This window comes from Microchirus variegatus (assembly GCF_963457635.1).
Source record: "Microchirus variegatus genome assembly, chromosome: 12".
In the NCBI taxonomy this organism is placed as follows: domain Eukaryota; kingdom Metazoa; phylum Chordata; class Actinopteri; order Pleuronectiformes; family Soleidae; genus Microchirus; species Microchirus variegatus.
This window is the reverse complement of record NC_139813.1, coordinates 7,309,770-7,330,456: the sequence shown is the minus strand read 5'-3', so window position 1 is coordinate 7,330,456 and position 20,687 is coordinate 7,309,770. Positions and strand designations below refer to the sequence as shown.

Here is a 20,687-nt window from a genome sequence, read left to right as displayed (position 1 = left end):
CCAATAATTAGAACTTCTCTCGTAAAGCCGGACACATAATTGTAAATGAAATATACTTTATTCTTCACAAAGCAAGCGGTGTGTTCAACATCTGGCATTGAAGCCCAAGAATGAATAAATGAGGGAAAAGCAAGAAACAGGATTAACTGTGGGGCTTTAAAAAAGCAATTTATGTAACACTAATATTAAATTTCCTGCTCTATAAATTTAAAATTGTGCAATTACACAATGGCTGCCCAGTGAAGACACTTCCCTCTGTTCACTCATCCACTGCCAACTCTTAATGAACACTTGAATCATAATGGGCTCTTAATTTAGTGGAAACATAAACATGATAAACTCAAACGGTGATGCTAAACAGGTTTCTCATCCTGAAACCCAACACTTTAGTCTTCCTCTCATTTCCTGTCAGTAATGAAACGGATGTCAGTGAAGATAATGGCGGCACCCATTAGTTTATGTGGACAACTATAATTCCCAGCAGGCCATTGTTTGTGTGTCTTATTTACTTGTGTTCACGCAGGAGTGAAATAAAAATAGAACATTTCAAATGCCCACATCCAAGCTGAACTTTAAAGCTCATATAACTTTTATTTTAATCCTCACATCCTCAACACCGTCTCCTTATCTACACAAAAGAAGAAATGGCATAACATTTACGAGTCTGTGCCAGATAAAAACGCAGAAGCGTGGATTGAGAGTACACATTGAGACATAACAATCGTTATTTCCTCTGATGTTTGGTAAACAGAACACTAAATAAAACAAGAATCCCGTCCTGAGAATATAAGATAATGTCCAGATATATAAAAAAATAATTTTCCAGGTTCAGTCCATTCCAGGTCCATACAGGTCCTTCACCATGTACGGTCCCTCCAACTCATAGCCCATTTTCCTGTAGTAGTTCCTTGTTCCTACGCCTGTAAAGTCAAGAGAACATTCACAGTCAACAGCAATGTTTTTCATACATTTTCTTTCCAAAAATGTAAAATAAAGTGGTTGTGTTTTTTAGAGCAATTTTAAGATTTTAATAAAGCACCGTTTCTTTTACAACTAGAAAAACACTCTGAGAGCACAGACCTACCCCAAGGCAGCTCAGTGCCTACAAAATAGAGATAAAAATAGTGATAGCATTTACGGATCACGCCCAACATTTAATCACATGTTCCTGGTCCCATTGCGGACATTTCTTGAAAATGTCATCCAAATCTGTCCGTGACTTCTCGAGTTATGTTGCTAACAGACAGACAGACAGACAGACAGACAGACAGACAAGCTCTGGCTATAACAATATATACCTCCCTGGCAGAGGTCAATTATCGCATTAATATTAATAATAATAATAATAATAATAATAATAATAATAATAGAATCACAATTATTTTGACTCACCACCACAGCAATTATGCTGCTACAAATTGACCGAATACACAGATTGGTTGCCAGATTAATTTTGATTCATAAAAACTTGTTAAATTGGCCAAACAATCCAGTATAAGACCTTTTAACATAAATTGATATATATATATATATTCTGAAATTAAAATTAATAATAATAATATTTTATAACTTACAACATTGTATAATGTACATGTACTTTATGTTCCAATTTAAGTCATATATGGATTACCGGCTGTAGATGATTGCAGTAATGTGTCTTTGAAAAGGATAAATCACGTCCTGTTGTGCAGTTTTTGTTTCTTACCGGAAATAACTGCTAGTTTCGTGGAGCCGTGTTCGTCTCTGGCTATTCTCGCTGCCTCCTCCATCAGCATCATCCCAAAGCCCTGCACAAGGATGACAGAGGAGACACAGAAAAACAACATTTGACCTTCTTTCACCCGATGTTCCGCTTAATCTGAGAGAAAACACAAGTGAGCTGTGACGTCTCACTGCGTGTCGGAGAAAGAAAAACAATCAGATTCACAGCCGGAGGGAAAACCGGCTTTGCATGTAAAATCATAACCACCTGATGCTGGAACTTGCTGGGGTCTCGGCTGCTGACGGGGACGACGCTGCCGTAGACGTGCAGCTCACGGACGATGGACACTCCTCCTTTAAGCTCGGAGCGGAACGACTGTGGAGAGCAGCGGCGCAGACGCAGCAGGCCGATCAGGATGTCCTGCTCCGGGTCCTCGTACGAGAGGAAGGTCTCCCAGCTGCCGTTGGCCACGTAGTCTCTGCGCACCAGCTCCACCTGAGAACATGAGAGTGAAGAACACGACACTTTTGTTGATCATGATGATGCTCTCCAGTGTCTTGTTTTGTCCACAAAATAAAATGATTCAGTTTAAATGATTTCTTTATTATATGGAGCAAAGAAACCAGAAAATATTGACATTTAAGAAGAAAGCTTGTTTTGATTAGTGGAAAAAACACTTCCGATGAAACGATTTTCAAAATGAGTTACCTGGTAAGGTCGGACTTTGTGGTGGATCTCCTGAATACCCACTTCTCGGGTTCTCACATCTCGACACTGCAGAGAGAAAAACAAGTGAATCCAATTTAAAGACTTCACAATTGAACGTGTATATTTGCAGGTGTATATGGGGACCTAGTTCATGTTATTTAGCTTAGTGTAAAATACCAGCAACTGCATTCAAACGTTCTTAGTCTACCCTTGCCTTGTGTCACTGGTACACTCTTTCGTAAACCTAATCTGCAAAGCTTGTTGTCCCAGACGCCATCCCTTTCAAAGTGGAACTTTACAAATCTGGCCGCTTTTTCCCACTTTTTCTCTACGGAGCTCCCCCTACACTGTATTGTGTATTTATGACACCACTGTAAACATCCATCCATCGTTGACGGCTTTATCTTCACTATTATTAAAAAAACACCACTGGTGTTCCCCCTCCCTTCCCCTCTCCTGGTCATGTGCATTTGCTTTCGTTTGTGTGGAGCCATGTCCATGCCGTTCGGCATCCATTTTTTCCTCACTGTTTGCTATTTGAAAAAAGTTGGTCGTTTCATCAGCATAATGACGCCAAAGCTGTTCAATTCAGGTCAAATCCTGCATCGTTTTGCTTTAATAAATACCGAGCTCAGCCCACTTCTTGGCATTTTTCTAAATCAGGTATTTGGCAAAGTTATTTTCAATGTAGGTGGTGAACTTTGCCATTTCAGCCCTGGTTTTAATCTTCCTACTGAAGCTGGACAACATGAGGAAATTCCTCACTGTGATTTTTCTGATTATTTGCAATACTTTTTTAAAGTCTAGCTTCAGTTCAATATTCATGTTGTAATACATTTCATACACGATGGGAGTCTGGCATTGGCTCCATGTGGAGGATAAAGCAGTTGACAATGAATTCAAATGTATAAATTTCCTTTACCAAATCCATGAATAGTTAAGTCTAAACTGTGGGTCAGATGCACGACATGCATCCTGCATATATCATAGATTTTTATGTTTGCAATTTGCTAAATGTGCCGTTTCAAACTGTGATTTTGATTAAAAAACAATTAACTGTTCAGCCCTGTTTCCTGCTTCTATATCTCACTGCGTCAATTTGCTTTGTTGAGCTGATAAAAGCTGGATGTTTTGTCACTTTGAAATCCACAAGATGGGGAAATAAAAGGGAGTAGCAGGTATTGTGAGCGGTTAGATGAAGGTAACGGGTAACATAGCAGACCTCGCACAGATTATTGATCAGTGTCTTGATGAAAACACTTGAGAGGAGGTTTGGCTGCAGGATTTACCTGTTGCTCTTTTGTGTCTCTGACAAAGCAGCGGCTGAAGAAGCTTCTGCCTCTGCTGCAGAGTCAAACCACTGCTTGCTGTTACGACCACGGACTATTATATTGACGTGACTTTTCCACAAATTCTTAAAATGCCTAGTTTACAAGATTTCCATTTGTCAGAAATTGAATATAAATATATAAATAATTACACAAGGAACTTTATACTTTATATGAGCTTTATATTTACTGTACATTAGGTCTCTAAGGAGGCCGCCAGGTTGGACCCACCACGTTTTTAATGGACAAAATGAACACCTCTCAATCCCAGGGATATTCTGTGGGAGGTGCTGCAGGAGTGTAGGACTTTTCAAGGTCATTCAATCCCTTGAAAAGGGGATTCTGCAGTAAGTTGGACTTGTTTACGCCAGGGCTGTGCCTTCTCCCCAATCCTGTTTGTGATATTCAGGGACAGGAGGAGGGGTTCAAAAGCATGATCTACAGCTCTCACTGGACCAGTTCCTCTAAATCAGAGGCCATGGTTCTCAGTAGGAAACTGATGGAATGCTGACCTTGAGACACAAACTGGTGGTTTAGGTAACTCAAGGTCTTGTTCTTGAATATCCCCATGGTTAAACAATGTCAACAGCGTCAAAGGAGCAAATAGAACGTGTCGGGCAGCTGAAAGAAAATGGAGGAAAACCACAAAGCTCACTGTAACATAACATAAAGAAGCCATGAACACCTACAACAAGGAAATACTGGCAGAATTAATTAACTATTTCTCCAACATCATTCCAGAGAATTCAGGAAACGGTAGAATATTGTTATCCACTATTGAACAGCTACAACACTGCTCCCATCCCACCACTGTTGATCCAGACACCGGTGCAAATGCAGGTTATCTCCTATAAATCCTATACAAATATTGTTACCATGGAAGGAAATTCATCAGCATAATATTATCTGAGCTTTGTAAGAGAGTGCTACTGAATGCAACTCCACCACCTCATGTATTGACCCTGTGCCTACAGCACTCTTTAAACGGGTGTTCGACAGTATATCAAGTCATGCACTGGGAATTATAAACATGTCACTTCAAACTGAGATCTTACCTGATGCATTCAAAACAGCTGTTGAAAAAATGGTTGCAGTGCAAATAAACGACAATAAAAGACAACACCACCAGGATTTAGAAAACATCAACACACTGAAACAGCTCTTGCTAAAACCGTCAGTGATTTCAGATTACACTCTGATGAAAATAAGGTCTCAATTTCTCATCCTCTCAGACCTCAGTGCTGCAAAACCTTCGATCTACAGGTTGATCTTCGTTTCCTACCCTCATCTATGGTCCTGAGTGAAGCTCAGTCATCTGGTAGAGACTCAGAGTAGGGCCACTGTTACTTTTGCACGGAAAGGAGACAGTTGAGGTTGTTCGGGCACCTGGTACAAATGCCACCAAGGCGCCTCCCTGGGGAGGTGTTCCTGGTACTTCTAACTGGGAGGAGACCTCTGGGCAAAGTAAGGACGAGGTGGAGTGATTATAACTCCTCACTGGCCTGGAAGAACCTGGGGATACTACAGTCAGAGTTGGACAATGTGGCCAGGGAAAGGGAAGTCTGGCGCACCCTGCTAGAGCTGCTACACCTGTGACCACATCTCGGCTAAGCAGTTGAAGATGGATGGATGGATGAAACATTTGCACAGCTTTGGATAAGAATGATTTCTTATCCACAATAGTGGATAAGAAATCCACTATCCACTAGTTCAGTAGGTTGTTATTATTAATCAATAATTCCATAATAACCTTTCAGCATAATGTAAATCTCCACCAACTCTAGGCTCCATTTAGAGCCTCACAAATAAATCTGTGGCATCAAAGGAGGCATTGGGTGTTACCATTTCAATGTAGAGATCCAGGAAGTGATGCAACACAATACCACTATGCTACACATGGAACCAAAACAATGCCATTTTGGGAGAAAGCCATGCTGTTTAAAATCCATAGGCGTATATTGCCAGAAGCAGGAAATACAACTAGTCAAGTTGTGTCTTTGCCAGTTGTATTCATAAAAAGAAGATGGTGGATAACTGTTGTGCCTTGATATGTTAAAACACTCAGAGACAAGCAAATATAAAAGTTAGTGAGGGCTCTTCTGTCTCGTATAGTATATGTAGGGGGGTTATGGGAAGGGGATTGCTTCAATTCCATGCTCCAACAGCTCAAAACTATACCAGAGAGGCTCTTTAATCTGTCATCTTACTCTACGACAGCAATTTATGCAAATAATTCCACTACAGTCAGCATTTGCATGTTAGAAGCCTCCACCACCTGAGTTTTAGCTGTACCTGTTTGGATGGCATCCCAACTGCAAAAGTCTGTTTGCTCCTCTGCTCACAATAAGCTGACACACAGATTATTTCAGTTTAATACCAGAGTTAGTGAGTCTCACCTCAGTGCCCATGTCCTTCATCCTGGCCAGTGCCAGCTCTCTCAGGTTGCCGTGCTCCACTCCAGAGCTCACCAGCGGCATGGGTATATCCCTGGTGAAAAGAAAACAATAGGGATTATAATCAGAGATCTTTTTCACAGATTAATGCAGAGTCAGGTGGACAAGTTTCAGATATGAGCTGCTGAACAAAAGGCTCACATACTAAAATCAGTGGATCAATAGCTTCAGTGTGTCATCAAGTAAAATCACTGTTTTTTTCTTTGGTGTGCGGAGTAAAAGGTTCGCAAAGTGAGACAAACTTCAGTTTCCAAGCAGAAAAGGCTGTCTAACAGAGACAACATATTCTTATCAGTCATAGACTTAAGCTGTTATGGATTTTATTCGGTGAGTCTTTTGTTAAAAGGATAAAGTAAGAACATTATTTTAGTGAAAGCAAACACCTCTGTCTCAGGCTAATTTTAGGTGCAGGGGCCGTGCAGAGCTCAGGTAACACTGACTGTGTCAGTACCTCATACAACCACACACACGTACACAAAAAAAAAACAGTATTATCCCTTTAATACATTGGGGCTGTATCAATACAGACAATATGTAGACAGAGAGCCACATTAGCATCTCATTGGAGCAGCTTAAACTGTAAACTCCAAAATGTAGTTTCATTTTATTGTATTTCCTGCATTTTTACTATTTATTACATTTACTATATTAACCATATCTGCTGCTGTAACATTGCAATTGTCCCAGTTATGGAACAACTAAAAGGATAATCTTATCTTGTCCTACATATCCACGTCTTAAGCTAATGAACGTTTTTCTTCACTTTATTCTGTCTTTTCATGGATGAGCTGTGCGGCATCTAATGGAAGTTACAACAATACACTTTATCAACTTTTATCAATAAACAATATAACATAATAGAGCTTGAAACGACTGTCATCTCAGGTCCATTTTCTCCTTCTTACCTCTGAACCCGGTACACCCGTGTCCAGGGCGGCACCAGTGCCAGGATCCGCGCCACGAGGTCGACCAGAGCGCTGGGCGAGTAGCTCTTGTAGCGGCCAGTCTTCCACAGCTCGTACAGCCCCGTGCCACGAATCACAAGCGTCGGATACAGCTTCAGTCCATCTGGCCTGAAAGCTGGATTTTCAAAAAACTCCTGCAAGGAAACGCACGGATCCATGTGGCTCATTAACTCATGCAGTGAAAATGTGTTCTGAAATTGGTCTAGCATGACCAGCAGTGAATTTAAAACATTAGAACCTTTGTCATACGACGTCACATAATGCTGATGACGTCCAGCAGCTCAACATGACTGAGTGGAGCGGTTTATAGATCACATGCAGTGTAGTAGTACACGCAGGAATCAATGTCATACACATATGACGACAGGAGGTGACGGTGGTGCGTGAATCGATTTGCCCCTCCCACTTGTGGTAGTTTAACTGAAATTACTTATCCCATGTGAATTGGCCATTAATATTACATTGCTCCACTTAATCGTGTAAAACTAATCCTACCAGTGCTTTTGCTGCTGTAAATCCAAACATTTCCCATTGTGGGATTAATAAAAGTATGAAGTTTAATGTATTTCAACACAAACCAACAGAATCCATTTTCCCAAGTAAAAGCTTTGTCCAGCCTGAATACATATTTGCAGTGTTAATGAAGCTTCCTAAAAACGAGAAATACAAAGTTTGAATAGAACAAATCAGCCTCAGTAAAGACCAGAAGAAAAGAAGACGTCCTCCCGGCTTATATGAGGCAGACGTCAAAGAGAGCAGAGCTCAGTTATTTGATTGAAGGAAACAAATGTTGATGAATGGCTCGGTGCAGTGAGGGGGAACAAGAGGGATTTCCAGTCATTTTCTTTTCTCCTCCTCTACGCCGACTATCGTACGATCAGAACCATGAAGATCTGGAGCTGAAGCAAGATTATCCAAAACAGGCTGCATTATCAGTATCTCCTAATCTCTCTCTCTTTCTCTCTCGTCACAGCTTTTAATCACATGAGGACGCAGGGACACATGGTCCTTTACTAAAACATAAAAGGAAGAACACAGGGATGTAATCTGAAAAATAACAATACTTTTAAGTCTGGGGACTATTTTAGGGACTTTGCCTGCTATCGCTGTAGATCACGCATCACAATCCTGTTGCTTGGTGGAGAGGAAACCCTGTTAAAGGACGCCTCCCCCCCCTGAAACAGGGAGCATCTGTGCACAAGAGATAAGTAAGAGAGGATCTCAGGCTGGAAGCAAGTTGCAATCGAATTTCATTATCAGGATAGTCACGATGGACGCGTGTGGGATGCAAAGTTCTCCTGCTGCCCTCTGCCTGCTGTGGTCTGTGGTGACATGAGGAGCACCTCAGTGTGGTATGATGTGCACAAAACATGCTTGTTTAAAAGGAATTATTAAAAAAATAAAAAAGGTGGTCTGTTATAAGGCTGTCAGTTGATTAGAATATTTTAATTGTGATTAAATAACCACGACTATCACGATTCATCACAAATGAATCACATATTCCATTTTCTGCAATAATAATAAAACAATAATCATATTGTTACATGTGAAATGCAATATGCCTGTGACACTGGCTTTAGTCAGTGACGGAGCTGAGGGAGTGACTCCATCACATTTACCCTGTGATTTTAAATGTGTTGTGTAGCACTGGCTGCAGCACTAACACCGTTTCCCCTTCCTCATTAGGACTGCGGTAAAGTTAGTTCGAAGAAAGCACACCGCCTGGTCTGAGAGAGCATCCCAGATATCCAAGGTGAAACTCAGGACTAATGTCCACACAGGCTGTTTCTATACTCAAACCAAGCCATTACCATATTCTACTGGTTATTCAATCATTCTGTAGCCAATCCCAGCTGACGTACGGTGAAAGCCGGGGGGTCACGTCCTGGACAGGTTGCCAGTTGCAAAGATGGAGACAATGTGTGTTCACTTAATCTATCCATCCATCAATCCATTTTCTACCACTTTATCCTCCGCATGAGGGTCGCGGGGGGGGGGGGGGGCACTGTGCCAATCTCAGCTGGCATAGGGTGAAAGGCAGGGTCATACCCTGGACAGATTGCCAGTCCATCACAGGGACACAACTATAAAGACAAACAACCATCCACTCTCACTCTCACACCTACGGTCAAGTTGGAGTGACTGACAAATCTGCATTTTTCTGGACTGTGGCAGGAAACCAGAGAACCTGGAGAAAACCCACAAACACACAGGGAGAACATGCAAAGTCCATGCAGAAAGGCCCTTGTTCTGAATGAACCCAGGTCTAACCACTACACCAACCGTGTGGCCCTCAGTTAATCTAATCTCATCATGTTTTTGGACTGTGGAAGGAAGCGGGAGTACCTGAAGAAAAGCAACAAGCACACAGGGAGAAACTCTGAACGGGTGACCCTCCTCCTGTGAGGCAACAATGTCAGCCACTGTATCACTGCAGAGAACCTTTATTTTTGTCCTGGACTGAGAGGTAAAAGAAATCCTCAGTATTCATACCCTTAAATAAAGCTGCTCCAAAATGTAACGGGTTCTTCCTTGGATCATCTCCCAACCTGCTACCAAATTTTATGGAAATAAATTCAACTGTTTTTTTTTTCTTTTCTTTTTTTAAAATAATCCCTCTATTATCTATAACCTCCTTCATCTCTTTGACTATTTTCCCACTACCTCTACTCCCCATCTTTCAAACTTGACTATATCTGAATGCTCCCTCTGTCAGAGTGACATAAGGTTCCAAACGATGCATCATGGAATCTTTCTTGAGATGCTTCGTTTGGATCATGGGGCGAAGATGCTCGACAACCTGCATATTTTTCCCCACTTGCTCGCAGAAGGCACGTCACGGAAGATTAGATATGATAAAGAGGAGCATGAAGGGACACACACACACACACGCACACACACACACACACATCCTGGAGGTGTCTGTGTGATAAGGAAGGGTGAAAGGCAAACAAGGAGACCATGTGTGATTGGAAGAGGACAGCTATCAGACAGATGAAGGGACTGGTGAGACGAGAAAAGGAGCGATGGGAGAGAGCAAATCAAGTGAAAATTTACTACAGGAGAGAAGGGGAGAGAAGAAAAAAGATGAAGTGAAAGATTACAGAGAAGAGAAGAAAAACAATGGACACAGACGGAAAGAGGAGAGAGAAAATAGACGTCGGAGACAAAAGAAGAAATGAAGTGTAGGGTGAAGACAAGTGACGGAGGAAATGTTACAGGAAAGAAAAGGAAGAGAGTCTGTGGGCCGAGCACACATTTAATCCGCTTCCCCTCACTGTGTCGACCTGCTGCTGCCCTCCATATTACCACCACACACACACACACAATGCATCAGTACACACACACAAACACACACAAACAGAGAGGTAATGTAACAAATCCGAGGGAAGACACGGAGTCTTTTCCACGACTTAAATCTTCTGTGAAAATGAGGCACTCAGCGTTGTTGGTGCCGAGTGCCTTCATCACTACACACATCCCTACTTTTTACACACAGTCAGCACCAACAAAACAAAGTTTGAAACCTGAAACTTTGTTTTCACACAGGATTCCATCTATCGATTTCAGGGGGAAACAAAGCTTTCATTGCTCGTTTTCTGAAAACTCAGTGACGTCTGGTCACAGTCTCGGCTCATTAAACGTCCTCTCTGTCCACTGCTGCGTCTGTGAGACACAAACACTACACAATACTTATATGTCAACCGGTTAACTGCACGCACAACAAAATGAGCACCATCATGTCTGTTGATAACCGACAACAATTCCCTGTCCAAATTGTCATCGAGGCAATTTAACAAGCTTTCATTCTGCAGTTTGTCCACCAGATTACTGATTGGGAGTGAGGACAATATACAATCTGATCACTCACTGCCATAAGAAGCAATTAAAGGTGCATTATGTAATAAATCTAAAACAACTGGCCATAAAATCCTCCTAATATGTCACAGAGAGAATAATGTTCATATAACAAACTGAACTCACCAACAGCAACAGTACAGACAAAATATGCGCATTAAAAAAATATTTTACAGACGGCAAATCATGTTTTGGTATGTGGCGCCACCTACCACCGTCTATCAATCATTGCAGTCAGTAGAGTCCCAGCTGCCGAGCAACCACGGGTTGCCAGTTACGTCAGAAAACGAAACCTAAAAGACCTCTGTATTTTGAATTTGAATGTAGTAACCGTTTTTGGCCACATACTTACATATGGCACATTTAAAGTGAGTTGGTTGTGTTGTGAATTTCCACAAATTATATGTTTAACAGGAAATCTTTGAACATTTCACATGAAATGCTGTTTAGCACTGTTTAGTTTAAGAGGTGGCAAACCTGCGACTCACAGGTCACCCCCAAAATCGACTACATGCGACCCCCACTTAACATTATGTTATAGAGAAAACATGGTCCGTGCCCTCCTCCTCCTTTAAACACAGCATATGTGGTTGAGACACACCTGCCAGCGAGGTGATATAATATCGACAGAATATAATACTAAATACATTTAAAACATAATAAGACATTCGGTTGTTATCAAGTAATTAACTCATCAATATTAGATTTATTTCTCTCTGGTTTTGATTTTAATAGATTTATTTTGCATCATATACATTCTATAGCAAAACAAGCACCTTTACTTTCTGTGAAATATCATCGTGGATCTCTTTATTAATATTATTAATTATTAATATTGTGTCATAATTTTGATCTCATATTGCCCACCCAATACTGAACAGCTGGTTTTTCCCAAACTTTTCTTTTATCTAGATCTGCCCTCTGTTGACCAACTGGTCCTCCAGAATCTCTAAGAATGGACACTACATTGATTTTAATGCATTTTAGACTCATTATGAAGCAGATTTAGTGTCTAAATGTTTGATTATCAATATTGAATTCTGACCATTGAATCCATCAAATGGTTCTCAGACTGTGGTACGTGTACCACCTCTGGTGGTAGTTGGAGTTAAATCAGAAAAACTGTTCTACTGTTTATACCAGGACGTGCGTGATCAGAGCGGAGGTGAGGAATTTTGACCGGAGTGAGGAAGAGGATGATGATGATGAGAGAGTAAATTATCTTATTGTGAAGCACAGTGCCCCCCGTGACCCTCATGTGGAAGATAAAGCAGTAGAAGATGAATGGATGGATGGATTAATAAATCTGTGCCTCCTGTGAAAAGTCTGTAGATGACTTTGTTCGTCCTATTTACACCACTGTACTTTAACGCTGGTGAAAATGGTGTTTACTTTGAGAGCTCAATATTATCTCAGGTGGCACTTGGTATAAAAAGTTTGAGAAAGACTTCCTCATACAAAAGCAATAGGAGATATGCAATAAAAACAATATGCAATACATCTCAAAACTCAAATGACCTGGGGGCCAATGAGCATCTAGTTTAATTGAAAAAAATAACTGCGTCACTAAAATGTAATTTAATTAAAGGTCTTTAACTTGGGCGATTCATAGTGGTGAGGGATTCACAGGATGTGGTTGATCAGTAATCGCCCCAAAAGGGACGCATTAAGAAGTAAACGCCCCCGTAATGACGCAGTGATGATGGGTCAAGAGCAAGAGCAGAAACCCGAGAGCAAAAGTTTCCCAGGCGGAGGAGGAGGAGAAGGACTGGAACTGAAGCATGGGAGTAAACAACAGAACATCGAGAGCAGCCTCTGTTCAAAACAGAGTGTTCTGAGTAGGAGCAGAGGAAAAAAGCTGGATGGCAGGAGCAGTTTGGTTGGGTGGGGATAGGGTGGGGGGGTTTGAGGGAAAGCATTACAAAATCTGAGCGTGAAATGGAGAAATAATGCTGTCCAAATGAAAGGCCACACTCTTGCCTACAAATAAGAGAGAGGCATCGATCTGCTCATCTAACGTGGCAGAGAGAAAACATTCCTGTCGAACTCCTTTAAGCTGTGACTGCCGTGTTGCCACTGTTTTGTTTCTTTATTTCAGTACAATTCAAGAATAAACACAAGAGAGCACATTCTAAAACTCTGTTTTAAGTCATAATTAGGACTGTGATCACCTTCATTTTAAGCCTATTTTTAATAGTGTATTGTTTATTTGTAGGTGTGGATTTTGTCAGTGTATCTGTGTACTGTTTTGTTACTTCTGCTACTACTAATACTACTACTTCTGACACTGCTGCTGCTGTCAGACCCTGAGACTGTAGGGAATGAGGAATCAGGTCAGTTGATTTTGTGACTTCTTTCATGTCCCTTCAGACAAACTTCTGTATGTTGTTAATTTTATTTAAAATTTAATTATTTGATTGTCTGGATGGTCTACTTCTGGACATGACTTGCTGCCTTGTGAAGCTCTTTGTAGTATTTTGAATTTACTATTAATTTACTCAATTCTGTTACTTCTGCTGTATTGTATCGTTATTATATTTTTATAATTATCATTATTGTGGATATAAATTAGTATTCTTGCCCTTCTGAAGTTACTTAAAGATATAGTGCGTAACTTGTTATTGTTATTCTGCCTCTGTTCGGTCTCCCTGAACAGAATTGTATGCTGCATACTTCGTTGGAAACAGGCTCCGTCAAGCAATACTACCAGACCTGACTGAGGGAGAGTTTGTGTGTAAATGTATAAAATCTGGGCCAAACAAGGTTTTTTTCTACCAACTGTGCGACGTGTTGGTTTCAAAGCAAAAAAAGAGTCTTATAATAACTTTAATTTGACACAGAATGTCATTCATGTGAAGATAGGAACATTTAGAAAAACACAAATCTGATATTTGAATCTACCAGGCCAGATATTAATGCAAACGCACCAGTTTTAGCCCACAAACCACCAGTTGCTGACCACTGTTCAATAGGATGACATGTATAGACCGGTCAATGATAGTTTCTTAACTATCATAAAAAAAAAGTGTCGTGTTTATATTTGAATGAGTTTGTTTGCATTCATGCTTCACGTTCTGTCTCTTTGCTGATCAATAATAATTACTTGCACCCTCATAACTGCCCTAATTTCTGTATATCTGCTGTTTTATCAGCATATTCCTGACATTATTGATCTAACTCTGAGTAAGAAATCGAAGAAGTGTGTTTTGCAAAATGTATAAATATTCTTTTAACTTCACTGGCACAGACGCAAGTAGCCGACCAATCCCTCTTCATCTGCTCCTGTCTACGTAAACATAGAGTGTCTCTCCTCCAGATGTCCACACACGCACAACAGCGGAGCGAGTGATTATCATCACAATCATCCGAACAATTTGGATTCCATTGAAATGGTGCGGCTCTACTCTAAAATTCCCCATGTAGAATAAAACATCCGTGTCTTTTTGTCGTCTACTCATGTTTAATTAGAAGCTCATTACGCGACACGATTGAGGGTCTGCACGTGTTCACATCTGTCGGAGAGCGACAACAGTTCTTTTGCAATGCATCACATTGTGAGTCACCACACTGTCAGTAATCAGACAGCAATAAAGGACATTTTAAGCTGGAAGACGTAAGAAAAATTGCACTATCTCTGCCTCTGACACAGTGAGTGACACACACTGTCACGAGGGTGCATCACATACTCACCTACACCAATTAGTGACACATTGTCTTTTGCTGTATTGTGATCTCAATCACTTGATTTGTGTGTGCGTGCATGTGTGGTAGGTGCAGAAAAAAAATAAAAGATGAAACCAAATGAGTGTCGCCTCAAACAGAGTCTTCATTTACATCCTACAGTCAGGCGTGTTGTGAGGTGGAACCGTCTGATTCTGCACATCCATATTTCATCCGTGTTTCCAATCAGAGCTCTAAGTCAGCCTGCTGTTGAGAAACATCTGACAGGGTTTTTCTATTATTGAGGCACACTGCTTTTCTGGCTCTATTTTAAGATGCTACATGTAGGACATATTTGTGAGATAAATGGCACTGACGCACTACGATGCAAAGTAAAAAAAAGGAGAAGAGGAAGACATGATTACTAATGTCACAAACAATAAACCTAAGGATCAGCCTGATGCGTGATGTTGCTGGTGTTATTTTTAGCCCCATTTTTTTCACTGCATTTTCTTTGCTTTGAGGAACTTTGTCAAACTCAGAAACTATACCTCATAAACTTATCATACATTTCATAAAGATCGGTCTCTAAATGATGTATTGTTTTGTACACAATCCTAAATTATTCAGCCTAAATGATTTATTTGTCAAATGGAACAAAGATTTTTAAGATTTTAAGAATTTAAAACACAAAAAAAAAATATTTTGCAGCACTGAACTTCCTCCTTTATACACCATTGTATCTAGCTATTGATTGGCAGCGCATGTGGGTTTGTTTTAGTATAAAGTTAGATGATGCTGATGTATAGTTGTCCCCAACAATCCAGGTTAAAGAGACAGTTGAGCTTATTGTTAGTGTGGCTGTAAGACAGGGGTCAGCAAGTTAGTTTGGCAAATGAATATTGAGCCAAAACATCTTCATCAGGCAAAATCTGATGTTTCCTACTAAACCTTTTTAATCTAAACTAAACCATTCAAGCTTGTCGGGAAATGACTATTTTATGAACTGCATCTATCTATAAAGTTAAGCAAGTTTGTGTGTCTGTAACGGGCATATCTCGCTGACCGTTACTCAGATCGACCTGAGATTTTGGATATGGGTTGAGCATGGCCTGATGGTGTGCACCCTTTTATCATGTTTTTTGGAGTAGTTCTAATTTTCGCTAATTTATCACGCAACACCAGGCAGGGGCGCCGTCAGGATTGTCTTTCATAGTAAGCACAGTCCCCCCCAGGCTACTTTTTAAACAATGCATGTGCAAACAATGTGTGTTTGTTGTACAGACACTGTGTACAAGCTCATAACTTTAAGGACTGATGAGTATTTTATTTTGACTAAACATAGTTTTACCGTGAGTGAGTGTTTTAAAAATGCATGGATGTGGCCACAATGGATGCGGTTCTACAGATTGTGAATAGACTACTGCTCTCTTCATATTGGTGAAATACCCTGCGATCATGTCGACAATAGCTTACTGGTATAACATTCGAATAATACATACTTCCTACGGGCACTGCACTAGTAGTTTAAAAATGTAACTAAAATTCAAAACCAACAGAACAGTCAGAAACAAAACCCCTCATTTGTGTGCTGCCTAAAGCTCACAATAGTCTTGTGATAATGTGGACGTCGTCTTCAATCATCAACTTGATATGAAGACTCTTATAAGACACAAAAGTGTGTGAGATGTGGACAATAACAAAACAAGCTCTTAAACTATATTTTCCTTTTCGTTCTGTTGATTTACTGCTGCATTATTGTGCATCATTTCAATTGTGAGAACTGCCACTTCCTTTTTGAGCCTAACATATGCTAATAGTTGTTTTGTCGACATTTACTCTATCCATCACAACACTAGTGTTTTTTTTGTTTTTCTTTTGAGCCAAAACATAATCAGTCAAATCTTGAAACAGAATAAAAGCTCTGTATGAAATTTCGTTAAGATAAGCAAATCATTTTGCTGGTGGGGCAGTTTTGGCCCATGTGCCGCTGACCACTGCTGTATGAAGTATCTAAACATTTTCATTATCACCCAATATCACCCAGGGATTAAAAAAGCATTCTGATTCTGATCAACACCATATGTGCCGAGTACACCAACCAAGAGCACTGCTGTTTTCATGAACCAGTCTAGAACCAAGACACTCAGTATCGAATGGAGGCAAACAAGGACAGAAGGGAAAACACATTTTAGACACCTGATAAAAATATACACCTGCTTAAGTCTACAATATCTTAAGAAAATGTTTTTCTTGCCTTTAGGCAGCCTTCTTAATCTGGAAACTAAATTTTGCAAACCACTCACTCCTCACACTTAAGTCCAGAGAGAAAATCTGACTTTACATCAAAGCAACCTGCAGTTGACCAACTACTGCTCTCTACATTAGTCATTCCAAGTGTGTTAACTTGTCATGGTTTAAAATCCCTTTGTTCAGAAACACCTACTGTATGTGATATACATTTACCAAATGAGGCAGCAGACCAGCAAGGGAACTCAATAGAAATGCATGAGATATATCACTAACCCAAGTCACTTTTTCTCCTCTCACACAGCCTCCCCAACACACACACACACACAACTGTGCAGCATTTGTAGTGAGGACACTCACAACTAAATGCCTAACCGTTAACCTATCCTTAACCCAAACCTAACCCTAAAACCAAGCCATTTTAAAGGGGGACAGAAAGTGAGGACCAGACAAATGTCCTCAATTTCTCAAAACAAACAAACAAACAAACAAACAAACAAACAAACAAACACACACACACACACACACACACACACACACACACACACACACACACACACACACACACACACACACACACACACACACACACACACACACACACACACACACACACACACACACACACACACACACACACACACACACACACACACACACACACACACACACACACACACACACACACACACACACACACACACACACACACACACACACACACACACACACACACACACACACACACACACACACACACACACACGCAGAGCGAAGTACCAACATATTCAATTCATCGGAGTGTTAGGGTGAATTCCAATTCCTTGCTTAACCCTAAATCTTAACCCTCAATCTCAAAAATGCGCGCTTCCTCTAGTGCAAGTGCTGTCCCGATTCTCAGAAAAATTAAGTTGAGGGGCAAGTTTAAGGGCTGTAACGTCTCAATATTGAGTTTTCAGTTCAGACACATAACAAAGATGGCGTCGAAAGCAGCGAAGCGAGTGCGCTACAAATTAAGTATTTCCTTTGTTAATAGAGATATAAAAATTATGAAAACCATTGTATTATCTTAGTTTAGGCCCATATTATGGATTACTGACATCATTGTTGCTTAACATTTATTTTTATTTTACAATCTTTTGTCAACAGCCGGCCGGTGCAATAAGCAATAAGCCGTGGTGTGTGGTAACTGTCAGCTGAATATGTCCGTGGTTGTGGAATTTGTACGAGTATCATCTTATAACTAACCGACAACCTAATAACTTGACTGACAAACGGATCGTAATAAATAATTGTGACATAAATATGTTCTTCTTCTTCTTTTTTGGAGTTGACAGACTGGACGCAGCTTTTGCGTTATTCTGCCCCCACAGTCTGAACACGTATCTGCATTTAAGGGGTGTCCCATTTCTAAGTGACAAAATAACCCTCAACACTTGGTTTTGAGGGCCAGTTAAGATTAAGGGTTGAGCTTGAGAGTTAAGATTGAGGGTTAAGATAGGAATTGGAATTGGTCCTTAGTCTTGTATCACATATCTGTTGAATGGCTTGACAGGATTCAAACCAGGTAGCTGACTTACAAATGACACCAGTGTGTGCAGTGCCCATTTTTATGTTGTTTGGATGTGAAATGCAAGAGATGTCTGTAATAAAACAGGGACACATTGAACAGGTACTGCAGGAGTAATGGTAATGCTTACAATGAACTGCTCCACATCCCTCTCCATGCCCACGTTGGGAAGATCTGGCATCATGTGGGCGACCACTTTGAAGCCGGCATCCTTTGCCAGGTGGAAAGACTCACACACAGCTCGCACAGTGTGACCTCTGTGTGTGTGAAAAAAAAAAACACCTGCAGGTAAGAAAACCCGGAAGACACCATCAAATCAGCTGCTGCTTTCTTATCTGCATTTGTCCACTCACCTGTTTGTGTCACGGGCTACGTCTTCATACACACTCTGGACTCCTATCTCCAGACGTGTGCAGCCATAGCCCAGCATGTCACTGAGGTGTCGCTTCAGGCAGTAGTCCGGCCGCGTCTCTATCGTGATTCCAACGCACTTGGTGTTACTGCGCTCAGAATACCTGCAGGAGGAAAACCATCTCTGTCATTAATGGGGTTGCAGGATTCTGGGAATTTACAAAATTGGAAACTTTCCATGGGAGTCAAACGAGTATTTATGGGAATTAACAGGAATAAACTCAACATTTTCAAAATTGAAGGTTGGGAACTCATGTTGTTGCATAATCTTTTGCTAAAACAATCACATTTTATGCAAATAGAGTTGAATATCAATGCTAGTCCTCCATTACAGGCACATCACCCATGACTGTGCATTCCTCCATCAAATGACATGGATGTTATTACAAGAACTGAATAGAGCACCCCTGCCTCTGGCTTGCTGCTAATTATTTCCAGTAGTAATGCAACAAAAAATATTACTCATGCAGACCAAAAAGCAGTTTTCCCATAGACCACAATAGTAAAAAAGATACCTGTAGACACCTGGAGACATGGACATATGCATTTATAGAACTTTATATTCTATATTTTTCATTCAGGGAGGTGTAAGAGCCATGGGATAGTTCAAAATAACATGTTTGTATTTGTACACCGTTTCTCTAAATTATTCAACATTTTCAGTTAAAGGCGCCATATGTAAGAATGTGGCCAAAAATGGTTACTACACTCGGTTTCAAAAATACCGAGGTCTTTTAGGTTTCACGTTCTCCGCCATTGTAGCTCAGACGTAACCCGTGGTTACTCGGGAGTTGAGACTCTACTGACTGCAATGATTGGTAGATGGCGGTAGGTGGCGCCACATGCCAAAAACGTGATTTTAAAACATAAACATGATTTGCAGTCCGCAAAAGATTTTTTTAATGCAAATATTTTGGCTGTACTGTTGTTGGTGGTGAGTTCAGTATATTATATGAACATTATTCCTGAGTCTCTGTGACATATGAGGAGGATTTTATGGCCAGTTGCTTTAGATTTATTACATTACATTAAATTCCCAAATGAAAGTTCCCATGGAAAGTTTCTGGAAGTGTACCGGAAATTAACTGGGATTTTTTCACCCCTTTGCAACTCAAGTCATTTCTGTTGATATACTTTCCTCTCGTTATAAGGTTATCATATAATACTGTGTTCCTGCTTGACATAATATGCTTTCTGCAATGAGACTATTTAGTCTTAGAGAGTTGGAGGGCTCTACATGCTGGGATCATTTAGCCACATCAATTTAAATGCCACCAGGCTGCACGGCTCATTATCCAGACAGCTGACGCTACCCTCACATTAAAGACACACCAAAGCGATAATGGAGACAGCAAAAGGAAAATGTTTGTCATGCAAACTGTTGTTTAACAAGTCATTACTGGGTGTTTACTTTGTGCAAAAAGCTAAACACTTGACTTATTCCCCCTCATTTATGAGTCATGACAGTGAGAGGATGAGCGCTGATTGAGTTTGATGTTTGTTCTTTATTTACAGGTTAATGCTAAGGATCCTGGCTAGAATTAAAGCAGCTTTCATCAAAATTCTTAGTTAAAGTGAGTGACATGAAATCTGTAGTGGGAAACAAAATATTGCCAAATTGGCCATACCAACTCTTTTTTCACACCTGCCTAACAATGAGGAATTATTAGAGCTGGATCATAGACTTTACGCATACACAAATACAACAAATGAAATATGACAAGAAAGGGGGCAATTAAACTCAACCACCTCTCATCTAATACATCGAACCACATAATAATA

At 40.5% G+C, this 20,687-nt stretch overlaps 1 protein-coding gene across 1 annotated transcript in view; it reads right to left on the bottom strand.

Moving 5' to 3' along the window:
- Positions 1-49: 49 nt before the first annotated feature.
- elp3 (elongator acetyltransferase complex subunit 3) overlaps positions 50-20,687 on the bottom strand; it is a 30,747-nt gene continuing 10,109 nt past the window's right edge. The window contains exons 8-15 of the mRNA XM_083898802.1: positions 18,848-19,009; positions 18,625-18,751; positions 7,097-7,290; positions 6,135-6,225; positions 2,411-2,476; positions 1,970-2,197; positions 1,706-1,787; positions 50-920 (exon numbers count right to left, since the gene is read on the bottom strand). Coding sequence (XP_083754928.1) covers positions 829-920; positions 1,706-1,787; positions 1,970-2,197; positions 2,411-2,476; positions 6,135-6,225; positions 7,097-7,290; positions 18,625-18,751; positions 18,848-19,009 — 1,042 coding nt within the window. The 3' untranslated portion in view covers positions 50-828. The remainder of the gene's footprint in view (positions 921-1,705; positions 1,788-1,969; positions 2,198-2,410; positions 2,477-6,134; positions 6,226-7,096; positions 7,291-18,624; positions 18,752-18,847; positions 19,010-20,687) is intronic.